Here is a 22,102-nt window from a genome sequence, read left to right as displayed (position 1 = left end):
AAAATAAAGGAACTCCTGGGAGTGTTTCTTCTCTATGGGTTTAACTATCAAAAAAACTATATTTAGTTTTTTTTTCCCCATTTATATATAAATTAATTTATTTTATAAATAAGAAATAAGATAATAAGGTATATACCTTGTAGATAGGGGATTTCCAGGTGGCACCAGTAGTAAAGGACCCAGCTGCCAATGCAAGAGACCCAAGAGATGTGGGTTTGATCCCTGGGTCCTGAAGATCTACTGGAGTAGGAAATGACAATCCAGTCCAGTTTTCTTGCCTGGAGAATCCCATGGACAGAGGAGTCTGGTGGGCTACAGTCCATAGGGTCGCAAAGTGACTCGACTGACGTGACTGAAGTGACTTAGCATGCACGCACGCACCTCGTAGATAAGAGATGCACGTGTTTTCAAAGTCAAGCCAAGTGTGACACCAGCACTGCTTTCCTGATTTTCTCGTCACCATATGTGTCTAAGCCAGAGAAAGGGCTGGTTTGTGTCGTGGCGGCTTTCGAGGAGGAGGTGACGCCTGAATCATGTCTTACCGAACAGCTGCAAAGAGCGACTTAGATTCTCAGAGGAACTGTCCCTTAGTTCTGCTCAGGGCAGAAAACATTTGTTCTGCCGCCCACCATGTAATTCTTCTTTGAATTTTAATGAGTTAGCCTTTAGGCTGCTAGACAGAAAACAACAGCTCTGTTCTGTTTAAACTCTGCCATCTTTCTATTTTGCTGCAGAGGCTAGAAAAGAAAGGTTTTTTTGCCAAATGTATGATCGTATGCTCCAAGGTAGTTCATCTGGATGTGTGAAGTTCCATCTCGTGATAGCATTTTGGAAGCTAAATATAGCAGTGGTCTCAGTCAGTCCACTATCCATCCAATTAGTCACACAAACTGGAAATTGAAAGCTGCCGCTGCTTCCATCATTATGTTCACCCCCCACATCCGATACTTAAGTCCTGCCAAATCTGCACTCCGTGATAATCCTGGAACCGTCTCTCCCTCTTGTTCCCCTAAATCACCATCCTTCTCTCATAGATGCCTGGCTGTCCCCCTGTCTCTGCTGATTCCCTCTATGCCCACCCTCTGCTCGAAATGTAAACCTTACTTCATCACTCTGGGTATTGAGTAGAAGGATGAATGGGTAAAATGTAAATCTCTTCTTGGGGATGCTCTAAAGGCCAGAATGCAAGCGTGAACTGGTCCTGGTCTGACTCCTAACTCCTCTGGTCTCACCTGTCCCTAGATGTTAGGATCTAGCAGCACGGCAACACTCACTGCACCATTCGAAGCCGGGCTTTGATGCCTGCTCTTCTTGATGAAACATTCCTTCCCTGCATCCCTACTCATCCTTTGCTATCTAATCTCACTGTTTCAGACTCCTCTACAGAATGTTCCCCCTGTCCCATCCACCTCCTCACCCCTGTTGAATGCATAATACCCAGCGTGGCTGTACCCCTCATCTGGCTGTGTGTTAGAATTAGAGATGTGTCTATGTCCCCCTCTACACTAGAAGCTGCTTGATAGAAAGAACAGGGCTCCAAAATGATTTATTGACTTACTGATTCAATAAACATGTGGTCCAATTAAAGACTATAAACCAAAGTGGTCAGAAAAGGGTATTTCTTCTTCTCCAAATATCAATGGGACCATTTAATTTGGGATAAAGTGAATTTCAAGAAAAATGTGAATACAATGCTGAACAAAACCTTTCCTTCTGACTATTAACTTCAAAACATCCTAGCTACAGGGACACTTGGATTTTTATTTCATAGTCTTCAAATATCCCATCTGAGCAGTACACCTTTCTGCCCCATTACTGAATGTTTGGGGAAACACTTCAATCATGGAACTTGATAACACTGATGAGAAATGATATACCAGATGATAAATTCAAAACCACTAAAAGCTGATGCCTTTCCAAACTCATAATGTTTAAAGTAGTTTGACTACTATCAGGAAGATAGAAGGCAAAAAATGTTTTAAAGGAAAAATTTTTAGTAAGTTTGTGTTTTTTAAAGCAGAAAGCAAATAATGTATCTCCAAAGAGTTCAGTGTCCTTAGACAAAATTTTATGGAAAAGAGTAAGATTGGAACTAATCTATTTTGATGTGATAGTGGTAAGAATGAATAGAAATATTTAAGAAAGTGCCTCATCCTGCAGTTATCTTGACACTTTCACAAAACAGGGAGGGAAGCCATTCTCCTGTGTATCAGATCCATGCTGGTTCCGTACACACTCACACACCATCCTCAAGACAACTCTATGAGTTCAATATTACCATTTCCCCTTTTGCCCTTGAAACTGAGGTCTGAGAGCATCTATGTTCACAAGATGGAGGAATTTCGCCCAACTCTGTAAGCATCAGAAAACCTGAAAATTATGAGCAGGTTTGAAAGAACAAGGGAAAGATAGTGAAAAGCACAGAGGATGGTAAATGGTGCATGTAAAATGGACGGGGTGCTTATTCATCTGGTCATGTAGATAGAAATGATATTAAAGACATTTTTTAAATTAACTTATTTATTTGGTTGCACTGGATCTTAGTTGAGACATGCAGGATCTTCATTGCTGCATGCTGGATTTTTAGTTGCAGCATGCAAACTCTTTAGTTGCAGCATGTGGAATCTAGTTCCCTGACCAGGGATCGAACCTGGGGCCCGGCATTGGGAGCATGGAGTCTTAGCCACTGGACCACCAAGGAAGTCCTCTAAATGATATTACTGGTCTTCTGTAAACCACTTCTAGGGCTTCCCTGGTGGCACTAGTGATAAAGAACCTGACTGTCAGTGCAGGAGACAAAAGAGATGCGGGTTCCATCCCTGGTTCGGGAAGATCCCCTGAAGGAGGGCATGGCAACCCACTCCAGTATTCTCGCTTGGAGAATCCCATGGACAGAGAAGCCTGGTGGGCTACAGTCAATAGGGTCACAAAGAGTAGGACATGACAGAGATAACTCGGCAGTCACAAACCACTTCTACAGATATTGCTAATGAGGTAGGAGGTAGAGGGGCCTCTGGTTAACCTGCAGGTTTCATTCTGATCCTTTGAGATAAACTACCAATGGGAATGACACATCCTGATTGGATGAAAGACAAAGCTGCCTACCACAGCTCCCTCATTTTTGTGATGGAAAGGATTTCCCAGCCCAACACATGTGCAGAGGAGGCCTCAAGTTGTCCTCTAGTCATCATATCATTAGCATTGTGAGTTTTTTTGGGAGGGGGAATCAGACCATTTTATTGGGGGGCTTTGGGGGAAGGTGGAAAAGTTTGTAGAACAATGAGATCTGATGTCTTCTGTGAGCCAACTTCTCAGCTGCTAAAAGAGCATTGTGGTTTTGACCCCTGTGGGTTTCACTTGGGTGCTCATGGAAAAGATTCAAAATGGCAACTGGTAGAAGCCCAGATAGGGAATTACAGGTGACACAATTGTAGGGGAGGAAACCCCAGAAGACTAACCCCATAATTACACATCATTTATCTGAGACGTATCAATACATTTTTTAGATAGTGATACAGTTAACATCACCATGTGAAGTCATTAGGGTTTAAAATTGATCAAAGTTTCATTATACAACTTATATATGTGTATATATGGTGTTTCATTACACAACTACAGGTAAGAATTCATCTGCCAACACAGGAGACACAAGAGACATGGATTCAATCCCTGGGTCAGGAAGATTCCCTGGAGGATGAAATGGCGACCCACTGCAGTATTCTTGCCTTAAAAATCCCATGGACAGAGGAGCCTGGCGGTCTACAGTCCATGGGGTCGCAAAGAGTCAGACATGACTGAACACACATGCATGCACATGATTGTTGTTATAATTCACATTTTGCAGATAGGTTTTTGTTCCAGGTTTGTGTATATTATAAGTGTAAAGTTTTTAAAAATAATGCATGTGAAATTTTGAGTGAAGAATTTTTCAGTGAATTTTATGCAGGTACTTTCTCTGATTGTCTGAGCAACACAATGTCTCAGAAGTGATAGTGCTTGAGAATATAGTTCTGATTCATACGATGTGAATATTAATATTAGGCAAACAAAAAGACAAAAGACTTTGGTGATTGATTCTGATACTGAAAGTGAACATTAAACACACAGTGCTAGAGGATGCACCTTTGCTTCTACAGAGAGTGGGCTGAAGGCAACGTTTCATGAAAATTAGAAGACTTTACAGGTGTGTCAGGTGTAACTATTGGATGTAATTACCCATGAAGTGTTAGTGAAATAATTTTTGGCCAGCCAAAGGAAAAGTCGCCAGCCACAGGCATTGGTTTCTGCAAAAATCCCCTGGTCAATAACGAGTTAACAACCTAAGCTACCCCTATACGGTACACCTCACTCTGAGAATTTACCTGTGTGTTTTCCCACATTTGCTGTACTTCTAATAAACACTGGACCTACTTTGCGGTCTTGGTCTCTTTGCCAAATTCTTTCTTCAAAGAGGACAAGGACTGAAGTTCCTTTCTGTCAATGAACACAGTAATAACAGGATGTTTGAAATGACCACAGTCGGGGCATATTTGCCAGTGGGAGGGATGAGGGAAGGGATAGTTAGGGAGTTCGAGATGGACATATACACTCTGCTGTATTTCAAATGGATAACCAACAAGGACCTACTATATAGAACGTGGAACTCTGCTCAATGTTACGCGGCAGCCATGATAGGAGAGGAATTGAGGGGAGAATGGATACATGTATATGTATGACTGAGTGCCTTTGTTGTTCACCTAAAACGTCACAACACTGTTAATTGGCTATATCCCCATACAGAATAAAAAGTTAAAAAACATTTTGACTCAATTATAGCAAGATGAAACAATCAAAACACTAACACACCTTGCCCCCCTTTTTTTCTGTATTCTTTTCAGCACATCAACTGTCTTTGTCTTTGCCTAACATCTGTATTGGATTGCAGGCCATGCTTGGATTTCAACACAATAAGCTATTACTTTAGGACCAGCAGCTGCTCTTTCAGTGACACTGGTCTCCTGAAACAAGCCCTAAGAGCCACTGTTCTGATGTATGTAACGCTGAGAAAGGGAAGAAAACAGGCCAGCAAGTCAGAAGTGCCTTTTTTGCACACACTTCAGCTTCAGTGTCTTTCAGAAGTTCCACAGAGAGTAATTTGCAGTGAAGGGTCCTCTTCTGACACGGACTGAATTTTCTCCACCTGGACAGAGTGATTGCCCAGTAAGTTTTCTTCTTAAGAATAACAGCACTGTCTCTTCCACTAACTTTCCTTTCCAACACAGCTGTATCATATTCTTCTGCTCTAAGTGCTCCATCCCAGGATGAATAATAGCCTCTCATCCAACAAGAAACATTTACGGGCAGCCTGTGCACACCCTTACAACAGGTCCTACAGTGAAATGATTGGCCTTACATTAGGCTGTGTCTGTCCTGTCTTTCCTGATAGAATATAAGGAAGGCAGGAACGATGTCTATCTTGTTCACTCTTGAATCTCCAGTTCCTGGCATGAGGTCAGCAGCTGGATATTTACTGAATGAATAAATGGGCCTCCACCATCTGTGTGGCCCCATAGTGGGGACCAGCCTGGGACCTCTGAGCTGTTTCTACTGCACCGGAGCTTCCTGAGAGGCCTCCCCTTGCACCACCCTGCTGGAGAGAAATCTCAGGGGAGGAGGCTGGGAGTGGGTGGGTCCAGAGGAAGAAGTGCAGAGGCAGTTTTTAAGTAACAAAAAGAAGAATGAGTGCGGATAACCTCAAAAGAATACAATGAAATATTACTCAACTATTAAAAAGAATGAAATAATGCCACCCCCGGCAACATGGATGGGCCTAGAGATGATCATACTAAGTAAGCCAGAGAGAGAATGACAAATACCATATGATATCATTTATATATAGACTTGAATATATGATACAGCTGAACTTACTTACAAAACAGAAACAGACTCACAGACAGAACAGGCTTGTGGTTGCCAAGGGGGAAAACGGGTGGGGAAGGGTTAGATTTGGATTAGCAGATACAAACTATTATATAAGGAATGGATAGGGGACTGCTCTGGTGGTCCAGGGGCTAAGACTCCAGGCTTCCAGTGCAGAGGGGCTGGGTTTGACCCCTTGTCAGGGTACTAGATCCCACAAGCCACAACTCAGAGTTTGCATGCTGCAACTGAAGAGCCCGCATGCTGCAATGAAGATCAAGGATCCTGAGTTCTGGAACTAAGAACTGGCAGGGCCAAAGAAATGTATTTTTTAAAAGGATGGATAAACAACAAGGCCTACTGTATAGCACAGGGAGCAATATTCAATATTTTGCAATAACCCAGAATGGAAAAGAATATACAAATATTATATATATTTATATATAACTGAGTCACTTTTTCATGTGAAGAGTTGACTCATTGGAAAAGACCCTGATGCTGGGAGGGGGTGGGGGCAGGAGGAGAAGGGGACGACAGAAGATGAGTTGGCTGGATGGCATCACTGACTCGATGGACATGAGTTTGAGTAAACTCCAGAAGTTGGTGATGGACAGGGAGGCCTGGCATGCTGTGATTCATGGGGTCGCAAAGAGTCGGACACGACTGAGCGACTGAACTGAACTGAACTGAATTGAACTGAGTCACTTTGCTGTACAGTAGAAATTAACACAACATTGTAAGTCAATTATACTTCAATAAAACAAAAATTCTAAAAATTGCAGCACTTTGCTCCTTAATGCTCACAGAAATCCCTCCAAAGTGCCAGTCACTGACAGCCTTAAAATAGAAAGTTGTCAAGATTTACGGATGTTTTGAGGAAAACAACTCCAAGAGAAAAGCAAGTATTTATGTACCAATATATTTTTAAATAGTGGCTGTCATTAAGTCTGTGCTAGTTTAACAACTGGCTTTGGCAGTATTTCATTATGAAAGAAAACAGGCAATTTTCTACACACCCCTTAATTCATGCCAAATACAGGCACACCTTCTACCTTTGTGAATAAACAGAAAGCCCTGTTTATTCAGGTCAGTGCATATTTCTTTAGTACTGAAAGTCCTAGTTTTAGAAATTTTTTCAACTTAGGAACCCTAGCTACTAAAACTCAACTGAGTTTCTATTTCTCTCACTTTATAATTCACTTTCATTTTTATCAAATAATATGCTTGTACATTGCACATAATGTGATGCTAATTTTTTTCCATTTGAATGGGATCATTTAGGTACATATGCATAATAGAGATAAATAGTACTAAAGTGAATCACAATATTGTAGGACTTCCCTGATTGTTCACCGGTTAAGGATCTACCTTCCAATTCAGCAGATGCAGGTTTGATCCCTGGTTGGGGAAGTAAGATCCCACATGCTGCAGGGCAACTAAGACTCCCTGTCACAACTACTGAACCTGCATGCCCTAGAGCCTGCAAGTTACAATTAGAAAAGTCTTTGAGCTGCAGTGAAAGATCCTGCATACTGCAACTAAGAATGAACACAGCCTAATTAATTATTGTACACCTGCAACTTACATAATATTTTAAATCAGCTATACTTTAATAAAATGAATAAATAATAAATAAGTAGTACTAAAATGTTTATAATGAACAATACTCCCCATTTCTCTCTGCTCCCTGTCCCAGCATTGCCTTCTCCAAAATCACCCACTTTCAGCTCATTTGCTTCTTCAGGGCTTCACTCAATATTTGTATAAAGTAAGTGCTCCCTGGGGAGCCCCCACTTGCCCTGGTCCTCCTCTGGGCTCCTGCACGTCCATTTTCCTGGTCTTCTCTTTTACCATCTTGAGAATCCTCTTTGCCTGTCACCTTTGTTGGGTCTCTTGCTTCTTTGATCATATTCCTTCCTTTTTCCTGGATTTTCCCTTATTATCTTGCTAGATGATATTCTCCAGTTGCTTCTTAGGAAACAATGCATTTTGGGAGTACTTACATGTGTGAAAATGTCTCTTTTCTACCTTCCCATTTAATAGTTGAGCGGGGTATAGAATTCCAGGTTGACAGTCACTTTCTAGCAGACAGAGCAGTCATTGACCAGTGTCTTCGAGAGCCTAGGATCCCCGGCAAGAAGTGTGATGCCTTATTGATTCCGGATCCTTTGTACGTGTCCTAGTCTCCCTCTGGAAGGCTTGGCAATTGTCTTCATCCCAGAAGTGAAGTTTCACAGTGACATGTCTTAATACACTTGTTGTCATTTTTCTTTGATAGAGCCTTTCAATCTGGAAATTCACGTATTCCCTTCTGAGAAATTTTCTTACATTATTAATTTTCTTTCTTCTGTTTTCTCTGATCCCTTTTGAGGTCTATTAGACACTAGACTAATTTAATTTTAATTTCTTTCTTTCTTTCTTCTTTTTTACTTTCTTCTTTTCTGTCTCTTGGACTTTCTGTTCTACTTTTGTGAGATTAACTCTATAGTGTGAAATATGATGTGAAATAGTGTGAAGTTTCTCTCCCACACTGAATCTCTGTACTGATTCTTTTTCCTAACAATGTAATAAGAATTTTAATCGATTTATTTAAATTTATTTATTTCAATGTATTTCATTTAACAAATTGAGAATGTTTATTAATAGAATGCCCTGATTTGCTCAGGATACCTTCAGGTTAGTCTGTTGTCCAGGTGACCTAATTCCATTAGCTTCCTGTTTTACTTTCAAAAGTGTCCTATTTTAGGTGATAAACATATGGTCACACTGTTTACTGAGCATTTACTATATGTACCAAGTACTGTTCTAAGTGCTGTGTGTATAACAACACATCTGTATAAAACGTCTACTCCAGAGGAGTAGACTCTGTTATAATCGTTTTACAGATTGGAAATCTGAGGCATAAAGAGTTTAAATAACTTGTCACAGGTGCCACAGCTTCCAGGTGTTAAAATGGGGACTGGAATGTGGGAAGTGTCTTCAGAATCCCCTCTTTCCCCTGTATGAACTGTAATTATTTGTTTTTAAAGATATTTAATTAATTTATTTATTATTGAGGTGTAGTTTATTTACAGTATCATGTTAGTTTTGGGAGTATAGCATAGTTTTATATATATATATATATATATATATACACACACAAACACATGTATATATATATATAAGAATATATATATTCTCTTTTATATTAACTTCCCTTATAAGTTCCTACAAAATATTCAGTAAAATTCCCTGTGCTATAGAGAAGGTTCTTGTTGTTTTATCTATTTTATATATAGTAGCATGTGTGCATTAATCCCAAATTCCTAATTTATTCCCCCTACTCCCTTTGGTAATCATAAGTTTACTTTCTATGTCTGTGAGTCTATTTCTGCCTTGTATATGAGTTCATTTGTATCATTTTTCTAGATTCCACATATAAATGGTTTCATGTGCTATTTGTCTTTCTATGGCTTGTTTCAATCAATATGACACTCTCTAGGTCCATCCATGTTGCTGCAAATGGCATTGTTTCATTTTTCATGTCTGAGTAATATTTCATTGTATATATGTACTACATCTCTCAATCACTATAGATTCCACTTCACCACTGCTTGCAATCCCTCATTTGGGGGATATTAGGCTATTTCTGACTTTGCATCACTGCAAACACTTTTGGACTCCTTTCCAGCTAAACCGCCTTCATTTTTTTCCTGTAGGAGGATAAATTCCTGGTGAAGCCAGCTTTTCTTGATACTCATTTCAGCTATGCCATGCTGGGCACCTTCTGAGAATGGGAGCTGACAAACAAATGCTTTGATTATAGGGAGGCAGACACAGGAGAGCCAACCCACGGAAAAGAGCTGTGACCCTCAAATAAATGAAAAGTTAGGGGATGTTCTAGTTAATTTTGACTTTTTAAAACTAATGTTGCTCCTCTCTTCTTGACTGACACCTAGTTTGGTCACCCTCACCTCAGAATCTGCAGCATCCTCGACACTCACACCCGCAACCCCACAATCTACTGACAGTGACTGTCCACCAGACCGTGAAGACATTAGTCCGAAGACAAATGATACCTTGGCAAACAAATGGCAAAGAGGCAACTTCATAGTGACATTAAGGGCACAGTCATGTTGGCACTGCCTTTCTGGAAGGAGGTTTGCCTGTGAATGCGTCTGTTGATTTCATAATCTCAGCAAGCCTTTCATGTGCATGGATAACAAGTTTACCCAGGGAGGCAACCAGAGATTTTCCTAATGTTCTCCTTCTAAATGCAGCTTAAATTTCACCTCACTCAGGAAGTCCTCATGACCAAAAGTCCTCCAGTTTTTCCGGCTTGAGCTGTACCAATCTGTGCCATTCTGAGTACAATAAGAACAGGGATTTCGTCTTTTATATCTGATTCACCAAGTATTGAGTACCCCTATATGGCAAACTCTATGTTAAAAGTAAGGAAAAGAAAGCAGTATACTGCTACGCTCTACAATTTTCAGTAACGTGTAACGTTTACAGATTTCACGTCTCAAGACAAAAAGTCCTGCTGATTCACTATTTGCAGTACATTCTCTTATAAACTGACTCTTCATTTGACTGTAAACTGTTCTCCCACTTTCTATCTGTGCTTTTCATTCTTCTTATTGAAATTAGACTTACTGTTTGTATATATTGGAAAACACCCAGCTGCGAGAAGAGACCACATAAAAATGAGTTAATTATCAGGTCTCCTGTCTAGAGAAACTTATGTATTTAAAACAAAAGAATGTTTCCTTTAATTCAGAAGGGAAAAGAATAAAGTCAACCCACACCTGGTTATTGTGATCATTCTCCATCAGTGGATGTTGTATTGAAATCTTCTTTTTCCATCTATCTGTCCTGAAAGTTTGTGAGTTGGGCACAAGGGCCCTGCTTATTACTTTTTAAATTTTGAGAACTTGTCACATAGCAGACCTTCATCTCAAGTTTGCTGAAGTATGTTTTTACCTGTCTTTATTAGTAGTAGTGAAAGTCACTCAGAGGTGTCCAGTCGACTCTTTGTGACCCCATGGACTATACAGTCCATGGAATTCTCCAGGCCAGAATACTGGAGTGGGTAGCTTTTCCCTTCTCCAGGGAATCTTCCCAACCGAGGGATCCGAACCCAGATCTCTTGCATTTACACTTGTAAATGAGGCTCAAAATCTTGACCTTCCCCCACCTACCCTGAAGATCACGACTGCTAGGTGAGCTTTATTCAAATAACAATGACAGTTTTAGATGCAATAAATTGAATAGCACACCTTTGATTCAATAACAGATTAACTTGGGGTCAGAAAGAGAGTCACTACATCTGTAAACAACTACCATAAAACACATCCTGATTTCAAGAAAGTTAAATTTTCAAAGTATGCGAGGAAATCCTGTCATTGTCCTTGACTGGACTTCTGGTCTCAAAATCAGAGCAGTCTCTTGGCTCTGTTACGTCAGCCGACAATTCTTCAATGCTGCTTATACGCACTCAACTCATTCTTCTCTTCCTCCAATGCTTTTTCTGAGACCATTGATAACTTCCAAATATTTGTCTGTTATTGTTTTCTTGGATTTCCATTTCCTTGTATAAACCCTCCTCTTTGAGTTTTTCCCTGCATTTTACAGCCTCCCATTGTCCTCAGATCCCTGCCTCTGAGGCTCTTTCCTTCTTCCATGATGCTCACTCACCTTTTCCTCGGTGTGGGTGCCCCAGGCTCATCCCCTTCTTCTTTCAGTCCTCACAAGTCATTCTCAGCCCTGACTGATCATCAGAATCACTTGAAGAGCCTTCTGAAAAGATTCAAGCCCAGATCCCAACCCAGATCTGTGGAATCAGTCAACTTGGACTGAGATATTAGTTCTGTAACCTGTGTTTGTGTATCTTACTTGGCATCTGAAGCTCAATTTCTTCTCCTATAAAATTAAGATAATGCTAAAAATCTCTTTTGTCCTATATCTGAATACATTCTTACTCCTCGTTGTCATAGCAAACATCATCACTTCTTCTCCTCATTTATTTGAAGCCTGCGTTCCTTTGAAAGCTGAGCTCAAATCCTTTCCTTCTCACAACCTCCACCATCACAACTGATTTTGGATTGTTTACAGAGCACACAGAACTCAAGAGCGACTTGTTGAAATGAAACTGTTTCCTGGCTGAGCTTCCCACAACTATCTTGTCACTTTTCAATTTTTTTTTCCATGCAGCACTTCAATATTCCAGAGTGATCTTTTAAAAAAAAATTGGATCACATTGTTCCCTATTTTAAATCCTTCAATGAATTCTCTTTTTTTAAATGTATTTATTCATTTATTTTTATTTTTTTGGCTGAGCTAGGTCTATGTTGTTGCACACAGGCTTTCTCTAGTTGAGACGAGCGGGGGCTACTCTCTAGATGCCAATGCATGGGCTTCTCACTGTGGCAGCTTCGCTTATTCAGAGCACAGGCTCGAGGCACATGGACTTCAGTAATTGCTGCACAAGGCCTCACTCAGTAGGTTCATGGGCTTAGTTGCTCACAGCATGTGGAATCTTCCCAGACTGAGGATTGAACCCGTGTCCCCTGCCTTGGCAGGTGGATTCCTATCCACTGTATCACCAGGGAAGTCCCCAGTGACTTCTCTTTGTTCTTAGGCACTTGTTCAGCACTGTGGCTGAAGAGTCTAGCAGTGCTTTGATTATAGGAGATGCTGGATTTATTGAATGAACGCAGTTGACTGACGACAGAACATGCAAACAGTCGGGGAGGCTAAACACAAATCTTGCCCAGGAAGGAGTTGGCTCTTGGCACAGCTAAGAGAATGCAATCAGGTGGGCACACCTGGAGCTGGTAGAGTCATCCTCTTTCAGAGCCTCTGCCAAGCCTGAGAGTGAGGCCAGAAGGTTTGTAAGCAGCGGTGTCCCCAAAGTGCAGAAGCACTGACCTCCAAAACTCTAAGGAGAACAAAGGCATTATTGAATCTGCACTCCTGTAACAGCAATGCTGGTTGATCTCTTTTCCCTTAGAAATCTGAATTATATGTTCCAATAGATGATAAGTCTATGTTTTGCTCTTTTCCTGTAACTGAACATGCCTTGTGCTAGACATGTTTCCTTTAGGTTACCAGCTGCCTTAAGAGAGTGCCAATTCAAGCCATTGTGTGACTTTAGTAGGATTACATTGATTAACCAACATTAATGCATTAAGATGGTTTCTAGGCCAACAGCATGAAATGAGGGGCTTTTAACCAAAAAAGTTATATTTTTGTTCTTTCATTGAAAACAACCATTTACATAGTTAAAGGCCCCACCCTTCACCATCCAGCTGCTGTTCTTAACAGGCTGGTTCCCTCTTCCTCCACTGTGCTCTCATCTCACTGGCCCTGCCCCATTCCTCCCCTTAATGAAATCCCTTACTATTATACAGTGGAAATGAGAAGTAGATTCAAGGGACTAGATCTGATAGAGTGCCTAAAGAAGTATGGATGGAGGTTCATGACATTGTACAGGAGGCAGGGATCAAGACCATCCCCAAGAAAAAGAAATGCAAAAAGGCAAAATTGTCTGAGGAGGCCTTACAAATAGCTGTGAAAAGAAGAGAAGCGAAAGGCAAAGGAAAAAAGAAAAGATACACCCATTTGAATGCAGAGTTCCAAAGAATAGCAAGGAGAGAGAGGAAAGCCTTCCTCAGTGATCATGCAAAGAAATAGAGAAAAATAATATAATGGGAAAGACTAGAGATCTCTTCAAGAAAATCAGAGATACCAAGGGAACATTTCATGCAAAGATGGATTTGATAGAGGACAGAAATGGTATGGACCTAACAGAAGTAGAAGATATTAAGAAGAGGTGGCAAGAATACACAGAAGAACTATACAAAAAAGATCTTCACAATCCAGATAATCATGATGGTGTGATCAGTCAGTTTGAGCCAGACATCCTGGAAAGCGAAGTCAGTGGGCCTTAGGAAGCATCACTACGAACAAAGCTAGTGGAGGTGATGGAATTCCAGTTGAGCTGTTTCAAATCCTAAAAGATGATGCTATGAAAGTGCTGCACTCAATATACCAGCAAATTTGGAAAACTCAGCAGTGGCCACAGGATTGGAAAAAGTCAGTTTTCACTCCGATCCCAAAGAATGGCAATGCCAAAGAATGCTCAGACTACCACACAATTGTACTCATCTCACATGCTAATAGGGTAATGCTCAAAATTCTCCAAGTGAGGCTTCAACAGTACATGAACTAAGAACTTCCAGATGTTCAAGCTGGATTTAGAAAATGCAGAGGAACCAGAGAACAAATTGCCAGCATACGTTGGATCATCAAGAAAGCAAGAGAGTTCCAGAAAAACATCTATTTCTGCTTTATTGACTATGCCAAAGCCTTTAACTGTGTGGATCACCACAAACTGTGGAAAATTCTTGAAGAGATGGGAATAGCAGACCACCTGACCTGCCTCTTGAGAAATCTGTATGCAGGTTAGGAAGCAACAGTTAGAATTGGATATGGAACAACAAACTGGTTCCATATTGGAAAAGTAGCACATCAAGGATGTATACTGTCACCCTGCTCATTTAACTTATATGCAAGTACATTATGAGAAACGCTGAGCTGGATGAAGCACAAACTGGAATCAAGATTGCCGGGAGAAATATCAATAACCTCAGATATGCAGATGACACCACCCTTATGGCAGAAAGCGAAGATGAACTAAAGAGCCTTTTGATGAAAGTGAAAGAGGAGAGTGGAAAAGTTGGTTTAAAACTCAACATTCAGAAAACTAATATCATGACATCCAGTCCCATCACTTCATGGCAAATAGATGGGGAAACAGTGGAAACAGTGGCTGACTTTATTTGGGGGGGGGGGCCTGCAAAATGACTGCAGATGGTGATTGCAGCCATGAAATTAAAAGATGCTTGCTCCTTGGAAGAAAAGCTATGACCAACCTAGATAGCATATTAAAAAGCAGAGACATTACTTTGCCAACAAAGGTCCGTCTAGTCAAGGCTATGGTTTTTCCAGCAGTCATGTATGGATCTAAGAGTTGGACTATAAAGAAAGCTGAGCGCCGAAGAATTGATGCTTTTGAACTGTGGTGTTCGAGAAGACTCTTGAGAGTCTGTTAGACTGCAAGGAGATCCAACCTGTCCATCCTAAAGGAAATCAGTCCTGAATATTTATTGGAAGGACTGATGTTGAAGCTGAAACTCCAATACTTTGGCCCCCTGATGCAAAGAACTGACTCATTTGAAAAGACTCTGATTGTGGGGAAAGATTGAAGGCAGAAAGAGAAGGGGATGACTGAGGACAAGATGGTTGGATGGCATCACCGGTTCAATGGACATTAGCTTGAGCAAGCTCCAGGAGATGGTGAAGGACAGGGAAGCCTGGTATGCTGAAGTCCATGGGGTCGTAAAGAGTTGGACACGAGTGAGTAATTGAAGAACAATGCAGGTATAAAATAGATAATGAGATAATGAGAACCTACTGTATTGCACAGGGACTGCTACTCAATTCTGTGTAGTGACCTAAACAGGAAGGACATCAAAAAAGAGGGGATGTAGGTAAACGTAGAGCTGATTCACTTTGCTGTACATCAGAAACTAACACAGCATTATAAAGCAACTCACTCCAGTAAAAAGAAATTAACCCTGTTACTAATTTAGGAGGAAATATTAATTAAATGATGTAAGTATGCTTACCATGGGCTCTGGTATCTGTGGCTTAGTTTGTCAATAGCAGCGTGACTGTGGTCTTCATACTGTAAAAAGAAGAAAATTCAATGGGCATAAACATGTCTGAGAGTCTGGGTTCCTAGTCAAAGAGGGGGTCAGGTGGAGCAATTAAACAAGAAATGCTAGATTCAGTTGAGGAAAGATGGTCTTTTGATTCTTGAACTGAGAAGAAAAGGTACAAGAAGTAAAATAAATCTGACCCTCTGTGCTTTCCCTGCCCTCTCTATAAAAGGACAGGTGTTGGGTCTGCAGAAAGTGTCATCTGCAATCTCGAAACATCTCAATATCCTGTATCTACATGAGCATGCACTCAAAACCAGGACTTACCATTTATTTTTTATTTTTCATAGTGGGTCCTTATTGGTTACCAGTCTTAAATAGCGCACTGTGTACATATCCATCCCAACTCCTTAACGATCCCTTCCCCCCAACAACTATAACATGACATTATTTAGACTCAGCTTAGCTTTTTTTCACATCACCTTACCCTCATGTGAAAAGATGCTCAACAGCACTAATTATTAGAGAAATGCAAATCCAAACTACTACAAGGTATCACCTCACACTGGTCAGAATGGTCATCATCAAAAAGTCTACAAATAGTAAGTGCTGGAGAAGGTGTAGAAAAAAGGTATCTTCCTACACTGTTGGTTGGAATGTGAAGTGGTGCAGCTGCTATGGAAAACAGTCTGGAGGTTTCTTAAAAACCTAAAAATACAACTACCATATGATCCAGCAATCTGACTCCTGGGCAGATATCTGAAGAAAATTATAATTTGAAAAGATATGTGCACTCCAATGTTCATTACAGCATAATTTACAATAGACAAGTTATGGAGCATCTTAACAGCATCATCAACAGATGAATGGTTAAAGATGTGGGATATATATACAATGGGCTATTACTCAGCCATAAAAAGAATGAAATACTGCCATTTGTAGCAACATAAACAGACTTAGAGATTATCACATTGAGTGTAATAAATCAGACAAAGGCAAATATCATTTGATATCACATGTGCAATCCAAAAAAATTATACAAATGAACTTATTTACAAAACAGAAACAGACTCACAGACATAGAAAACATACTCATGGTTACCAAAGGAAATGGAAGAGTGGAGGAAAAAATTAGGAGCTTGGGATTAACCGATACCAACTACTTTATATAAAATAGATAACAGACAAGGACCTACTGTATAGCACAGGGACCTATACTCAATACCTTGTAATAACCTACAATGGAAGATAAGCTGAAAGAGAATCTATCTATCTATCTGTCTGAACCACTTTGCTACACACCAGAAACTAACACAACACTGTAAATGAACCTCAAATACATCAATAAAAAGGAAAAAGGGGGGAAAGTAGCAAAATCATACCATAATGCTAACCTTAAATAAATCACTGGTACTCTTTTTTATCTCCCCTGTTTTCTTCCCTTTTCCTCAAGCTTTGCTTTATAACGCCTTTCCTGATCAAGGGTTGTGTTGGGAAAGCAGATCTATTTAAGTCATTTCTCAGTGACGAAGATCTGAAAACTTGATCACTTCTAGATCTTTAATGTCCACGTGTAAAATAATCAACAAAGGAAGGGACAAAATAAACAAGACTTAAATGCAAGGCTAAGCCACTATTCCAAAGGTTTGAAAAGTGATAATCTGTGTTTAGGATGTCCCTGTTGGCTCAGTGATAAGGAATCCTCTTGTCAATGCAGGAGATGCGGGCTTGATACCAGGTTGGAAAGATCCCCTGGAGAAGAAAATGGCAACCCACTCCAGTATTGTTGCCTGGAAAATCCCATGGACAGAGGAGCCTGGCAGGGTACAGTCCATGAGGTTGCAAAGAGTCAGACATGACTACTTAGCGACTAAATAACAACAATCTGTCTGTAATGGCAAAATTTTTGTTTTTCAACTGATTTCTTTTTTAACTTTTTATTTGATATTGAGGTATAGCCAATTAACAATGTTGTGATAGTTTCAGGGGGACAGCAAAGGGACTCAGTCATAAATATACATGTATCCATTCTCCCCCAAACTCCTGAGTCTCAACTGATTCCTGACACCTATTCCCTGAATATCAATCTTATCAACTGACTTACAAATAATTTTATTATCAGTTTATGGGCAAATTTTCCAGGGCTGGGATGATCTTTGATTTTTGTTCTCATTTTTAATAACCCAAACTTTTACTGGTTTAATCTGGAAAGGTTTTCCTTAGAAACACACAATGCGTTCATTAGCCTCTAACCCTACCCTATTTCTCCTATAGTTATCAGCATATAATGTCATAGAAATTTATCTAAAATAAGCTGACCCTTCTCTGTCTTTTTTTCTTTTTTTTTCCTTCTGTCTTAATTAATGAGATTCATCATGATTTATTTGTACAGTTGTGCTCACTTTGTTGTTAAATCTAATGAAATTCAGAATAAAAAAAATTTTTTTTTTTTTTTTTACTGGTCAGTTATTCATAAAAGTGAAGCAAAGACTGATTCAAAAACGAATTCAGCACCTTCATAGAAACAGGTAAGAACTGAGTAGTGTATGTTCTACGCTAAGGAGATCAGTAAGAATCTTTGCAGTTATTTTGCCTGCTTTCAACTAGCAAAAATAATTATAACTTGAAATTGGATATTCCCTATTAAGCAATCTTTAAATAAGTCTAGGTATTAAGGAAAAAGAAATATCTGCTAATTACATTTAGATACTGTGAATTAGGCACAATTTCTCAAATGAGCTATTAAATTTAAGTGAAATTAATTACAGACATTGAGGTCCATTCTAGTTAATAAGGAAAATCATTGCTTAATATTTTTACTTTTAATCACAAACCACCTCTCCTCTAGAAGTGACATTAACTGAGGAATCCTCTTACTTTCTTGCCAGGCTTAACTCAGGGTGTTTTTCCTAATATAGCCAGTTGTGACTTTTCTTGCTAGAAAGGACCATTTCCCATCTTGGTAACTAGGAGGACTTTCTCTTCAGTAGGATGAGTACAATGGCCATGCATTACAAGAACAGCATAACGCTAGGGTTTCTCTTGCCATCCTCCTCCGTGGTAACATAGAGCTCTTATACCAAACAGTGGAGTGGAAAATCCCCTAAGCCTACCTTTTCTTATGCTAATGCAATTTTTTCTTCACTTGCCTCCATTTGCAAAATATTACTGTTAACCCCTTAGCTGCTTTTCTTCCCACAGCCAGGGAGAAGCATTCTCATTGTTGGCGCCTGGTCACCAAATTGCATAATGCTGCCTATTCTCGACTGGAACTATTGAAGGAAGAAAGGGGGCATCAAGCCTTTGTGTGGGTAGAGCATTTGAAGCATTCATTTTACATTCAGAGCAGGGGTAGAAACAAAACAGTTCTCCCTGAAAAATGTCAGTGTTTAAGGCATGGATTCTGTGATGCATTTTTCTTACTAAAAAGCAAAAAGTGAACAACAATGCAGAGGCCCATAATTCATTTCATGCCAAAGGATATGGAGACTTGAGCTGAGTACCAATATGAATTATATTCTGATCTCCCATTTTTTTATTGCACTGGTTTAAAATAATTTGAATTAGTTCACCAAATTTTAGCAAACAGACTAAACATTAAGTTTCCTGTGTTCCTTGACTCTGACCATAGTATGTGTTTTCTGTAGAGTATCCAAATAATGAGAAACATATTCCATTATGTTTCTAAAGTGCTTATCATAATATAATTTTAAAATTCATGTAGGCAAGAAAACATAGTATAGTGAGGCATTAATAATACTAGATCCCACTTCTTTAGACTTATTGTACTAGATACTATGCTAAGTGCTTTACACATTTATCTCACCTAATCTATTTGACAATACTCTAAGATTATAATAATATTACATGACATTATTTTCCCTGTGGAAGGCAGAATTCTAAAAACTCTCAAGATGCTCACTCCCTTATATATAAACCTTTATTCAGATATTCAGCCAAATACTAACCTAGGTACTGCTGTGAAGGGATTTTAAGGTATAATTAAGATTCCAAACCAACTGATTTTAAGAAAGGAAGTTTCTCCTTGGTGGCCCTAACTTCATCATTCAAGTTCTTTAAAGGACCTGGGCTCCTCTGGGCAAAGGGCATTTGAAATGTGAGAGGGATTTGGACATGAGGGAGAGCGTCTGTTGCTGGCTTTAGAGATTGTGGGGACCATCGACAAAGGGATGTGGGCAGCTTCTTGATGTTGAGACTGGTCCCTGCCTGACAGCTGCAGAGAAATAGGACCTCAGTCTTATAGCCACAAGGAACTGAAATCTGCCACAAACAAATGCACTTGGAAGAGCCCCCAAACCTCAGATTTGATCACTGTCACAACTGACACTTTGAAATTCAGTTCTGAGCAGAGAATCACGCCTAGACTTCCCTGGACTTCTGATCTACTTCTGATCTATGATTTGCTTCTGTGAGCAAATAAATGGTGTTGCTTTAAGATGTTATTGTTTACTGCAGCACGCCAGGCTTCCCTGTCCTTCATTATCTCCTGGAATTTGCTCAAATTCATGTCCATTGAGTCAGTGATGTCCTCCAACCGTATCATCCTCTACTATCCTCTTCTCTGCCCTCAGTCTTTCCCAGCATGAGTCAGCTTTTCACATCAGGTGGCCAAAGTACTAGAGCTTCAGCTTCTAACTTAGTGGCAATAGATAATGCTCAACAGAAAACTAATGCAATGCCCATTTTATCAATGGGAAAACTGAAACATTATAAAGGATAGTGGGCAGATTAGCATGCAAATAGGGGAAAATAAAAAATTCTTCAGCTGGCTCTTTTTCCATATTCAGTTTTTCATTAAGACCACACACATAGATTTGTCTTGAAAAGCATTATAAATGCTAACTGCCTTATTTAGCCTCAGAGAGAAGGCACATTTCTATTGTTTTTTTCTGTACTTCTCCAGGGAGATTAATGTTTTCCTTATCCACGTGATAATTCAAGATACATGAGGACTTCTAGCAAGACTAGAACTTATTCTGTTGGGAATTGTTAGGATTTGTGATGAGTAGCCAATCATTCTGCAACCAGTCTTTTATCCATAATTGGTGGATGGTCCCTACCAGGGTCTGAAATATGAGTGGACTCAAATGTTCAAGCTACAGGAAAGCTACACAGGAGCTTCCCAAGTCTCTGCTTGTGTCCAGGCCACAGTTCCTGAAATATAATTAAGTGCCTGGTTGGCGACTGCTCTCACCCTCGGAGTTTTCTAATGTGTTGGCACTGTTGTTAATTCAAAGGTCAGGAAGTGTGTTCCTCCCAAGTTAATTGTCCAATTAGCTTTACAGTACAGAATTGCACTAGGGGTGATTGCACCGGCTTTGTGAACAGAACATTATAACTAAGTTTCAGCAAAAAATAAAAAAGAAAAGCTAAGTAGTCCTTGAATCACTATTGAATAGCCTAGGAGGAGAATAATTCTCAAGCTCACGCACACTTAAAAGCTCATTCCACACACCCCCTCCCCCACCTCCTTCTGCAACTTGGTTTCTTATCAAAGACTGCATGAAAAAGAACGAGATTTCAGTCTCCAGTTCGCATCATTTTTTCATGATCTTCTAGGCCGTGCTAAGCACTAGGAAGAAGGCTGTGGATGCTGTCAATAAAAAGTCAAGTAAGACAGATCTCACACCTCAAGTTGCTTACAGTCATTTGAGATGTGGCTGGCACTGTGCAGGCCAATAGTCACCCTAAAAACTTCAACAATGATGACAACACAGAGAAACTTCCTATGAATTCCTCCCCAACTGCAAGAGCCCACATGGGCCCCAAAGCACTTATTTTCAGTGCCATTTTTTGTGTGTCCAGAGACAGTGGGACCACATACCAGGGGCCTCTCTATTGAATGGGTTGTTTTCAATTTGCTCAATTAAGATTTCTTGAGTCCTGGGAAGAGAATAGCTAGCTCCAGATTGCTATGCATTCTAGGCACTTTTGTCAACACAGCTGACATATTTCAGAAGTGTTATATATGAATAATAGGGAAAACTATAATCCTAAATTTATAATGATATTAGAATTTCTTCCAAACATCTCAAAAAGCCAGGATTAATGCCAGATTCCGAAAACATATGTCCTGGTATTTTAGCCACCTGTCCCTGGGATATTAGATCAAGCCCAAGTTTCTGAATTCTTGACAGTATATTCAAAGAAGCCTGATAGTGGAGTTAAATGTGAAGTTTACTAGAACCCATTCTAGTTTATACATTTTTCTTAGCTTTGTATCTTGTTAGCATCATCAAACAATATTTGTTGAAAACCTATGGAGTATGCTTAATACTAATTTTAAGAAGTGCAATTTTTTTTAAAAGGTTATATTTTCATTGAAAAGCATACTCAACATGTATGTTTAGCCCTACAGAAGCTGGTAACCACCATGGTGCATTTTTAGCCTTCTTTAATTAGAAATAAAATCAGTCACTAGGCTCTAAATTGCTTTGAGTTTATTTCCTTCCTTCCTTCCCCCCTCCTTCTCTTTCTTT

General features: G+C 39.8%; 1 protein-coding gene across 1 annotated transcript in view; it reads right to left on the bottom strand.

Annotated features, from left to right (window-relative positions):
• The window catches only part of C1H4orf45 (chromosome 1 C4orf45 homolog), a 125,865-nt gene that overhangs the window by 43,639 nt on the left and 60,124 nt on the right, over positions 1-22,102 (bottom strand). The window contains exon 4 of the mRNA XM_043487439.1: positions 15,570-15,628. Coding sequence (XP_043343374.1) covers positions 15,570-15,628 — 59 coding nt within the window. The remainder of the gene's footprint in view (positions 1-15,569; positions 15,629-22,102) is intronic.

Source organism: Cervus canadensis, chromosome 1 (assembly GCF_019320065.1).
Source record: "Cervus canadensis isolate Bull #8, Minnesota chromosome 1, ASM1932006v1, whole genome shotgun sequence".
In the NCBI taxonomy this organism is placed as follows: Eukaryota; Metazoa; Chordata; class Mammalia; order Artiodactyla; family Cervidae; genus Cervus; species Cervus canadensis.
Note: the sequence above shows the minus strand (reverse complement) of the source record. Positions and strands in the feature narration are given on the sequence as shown.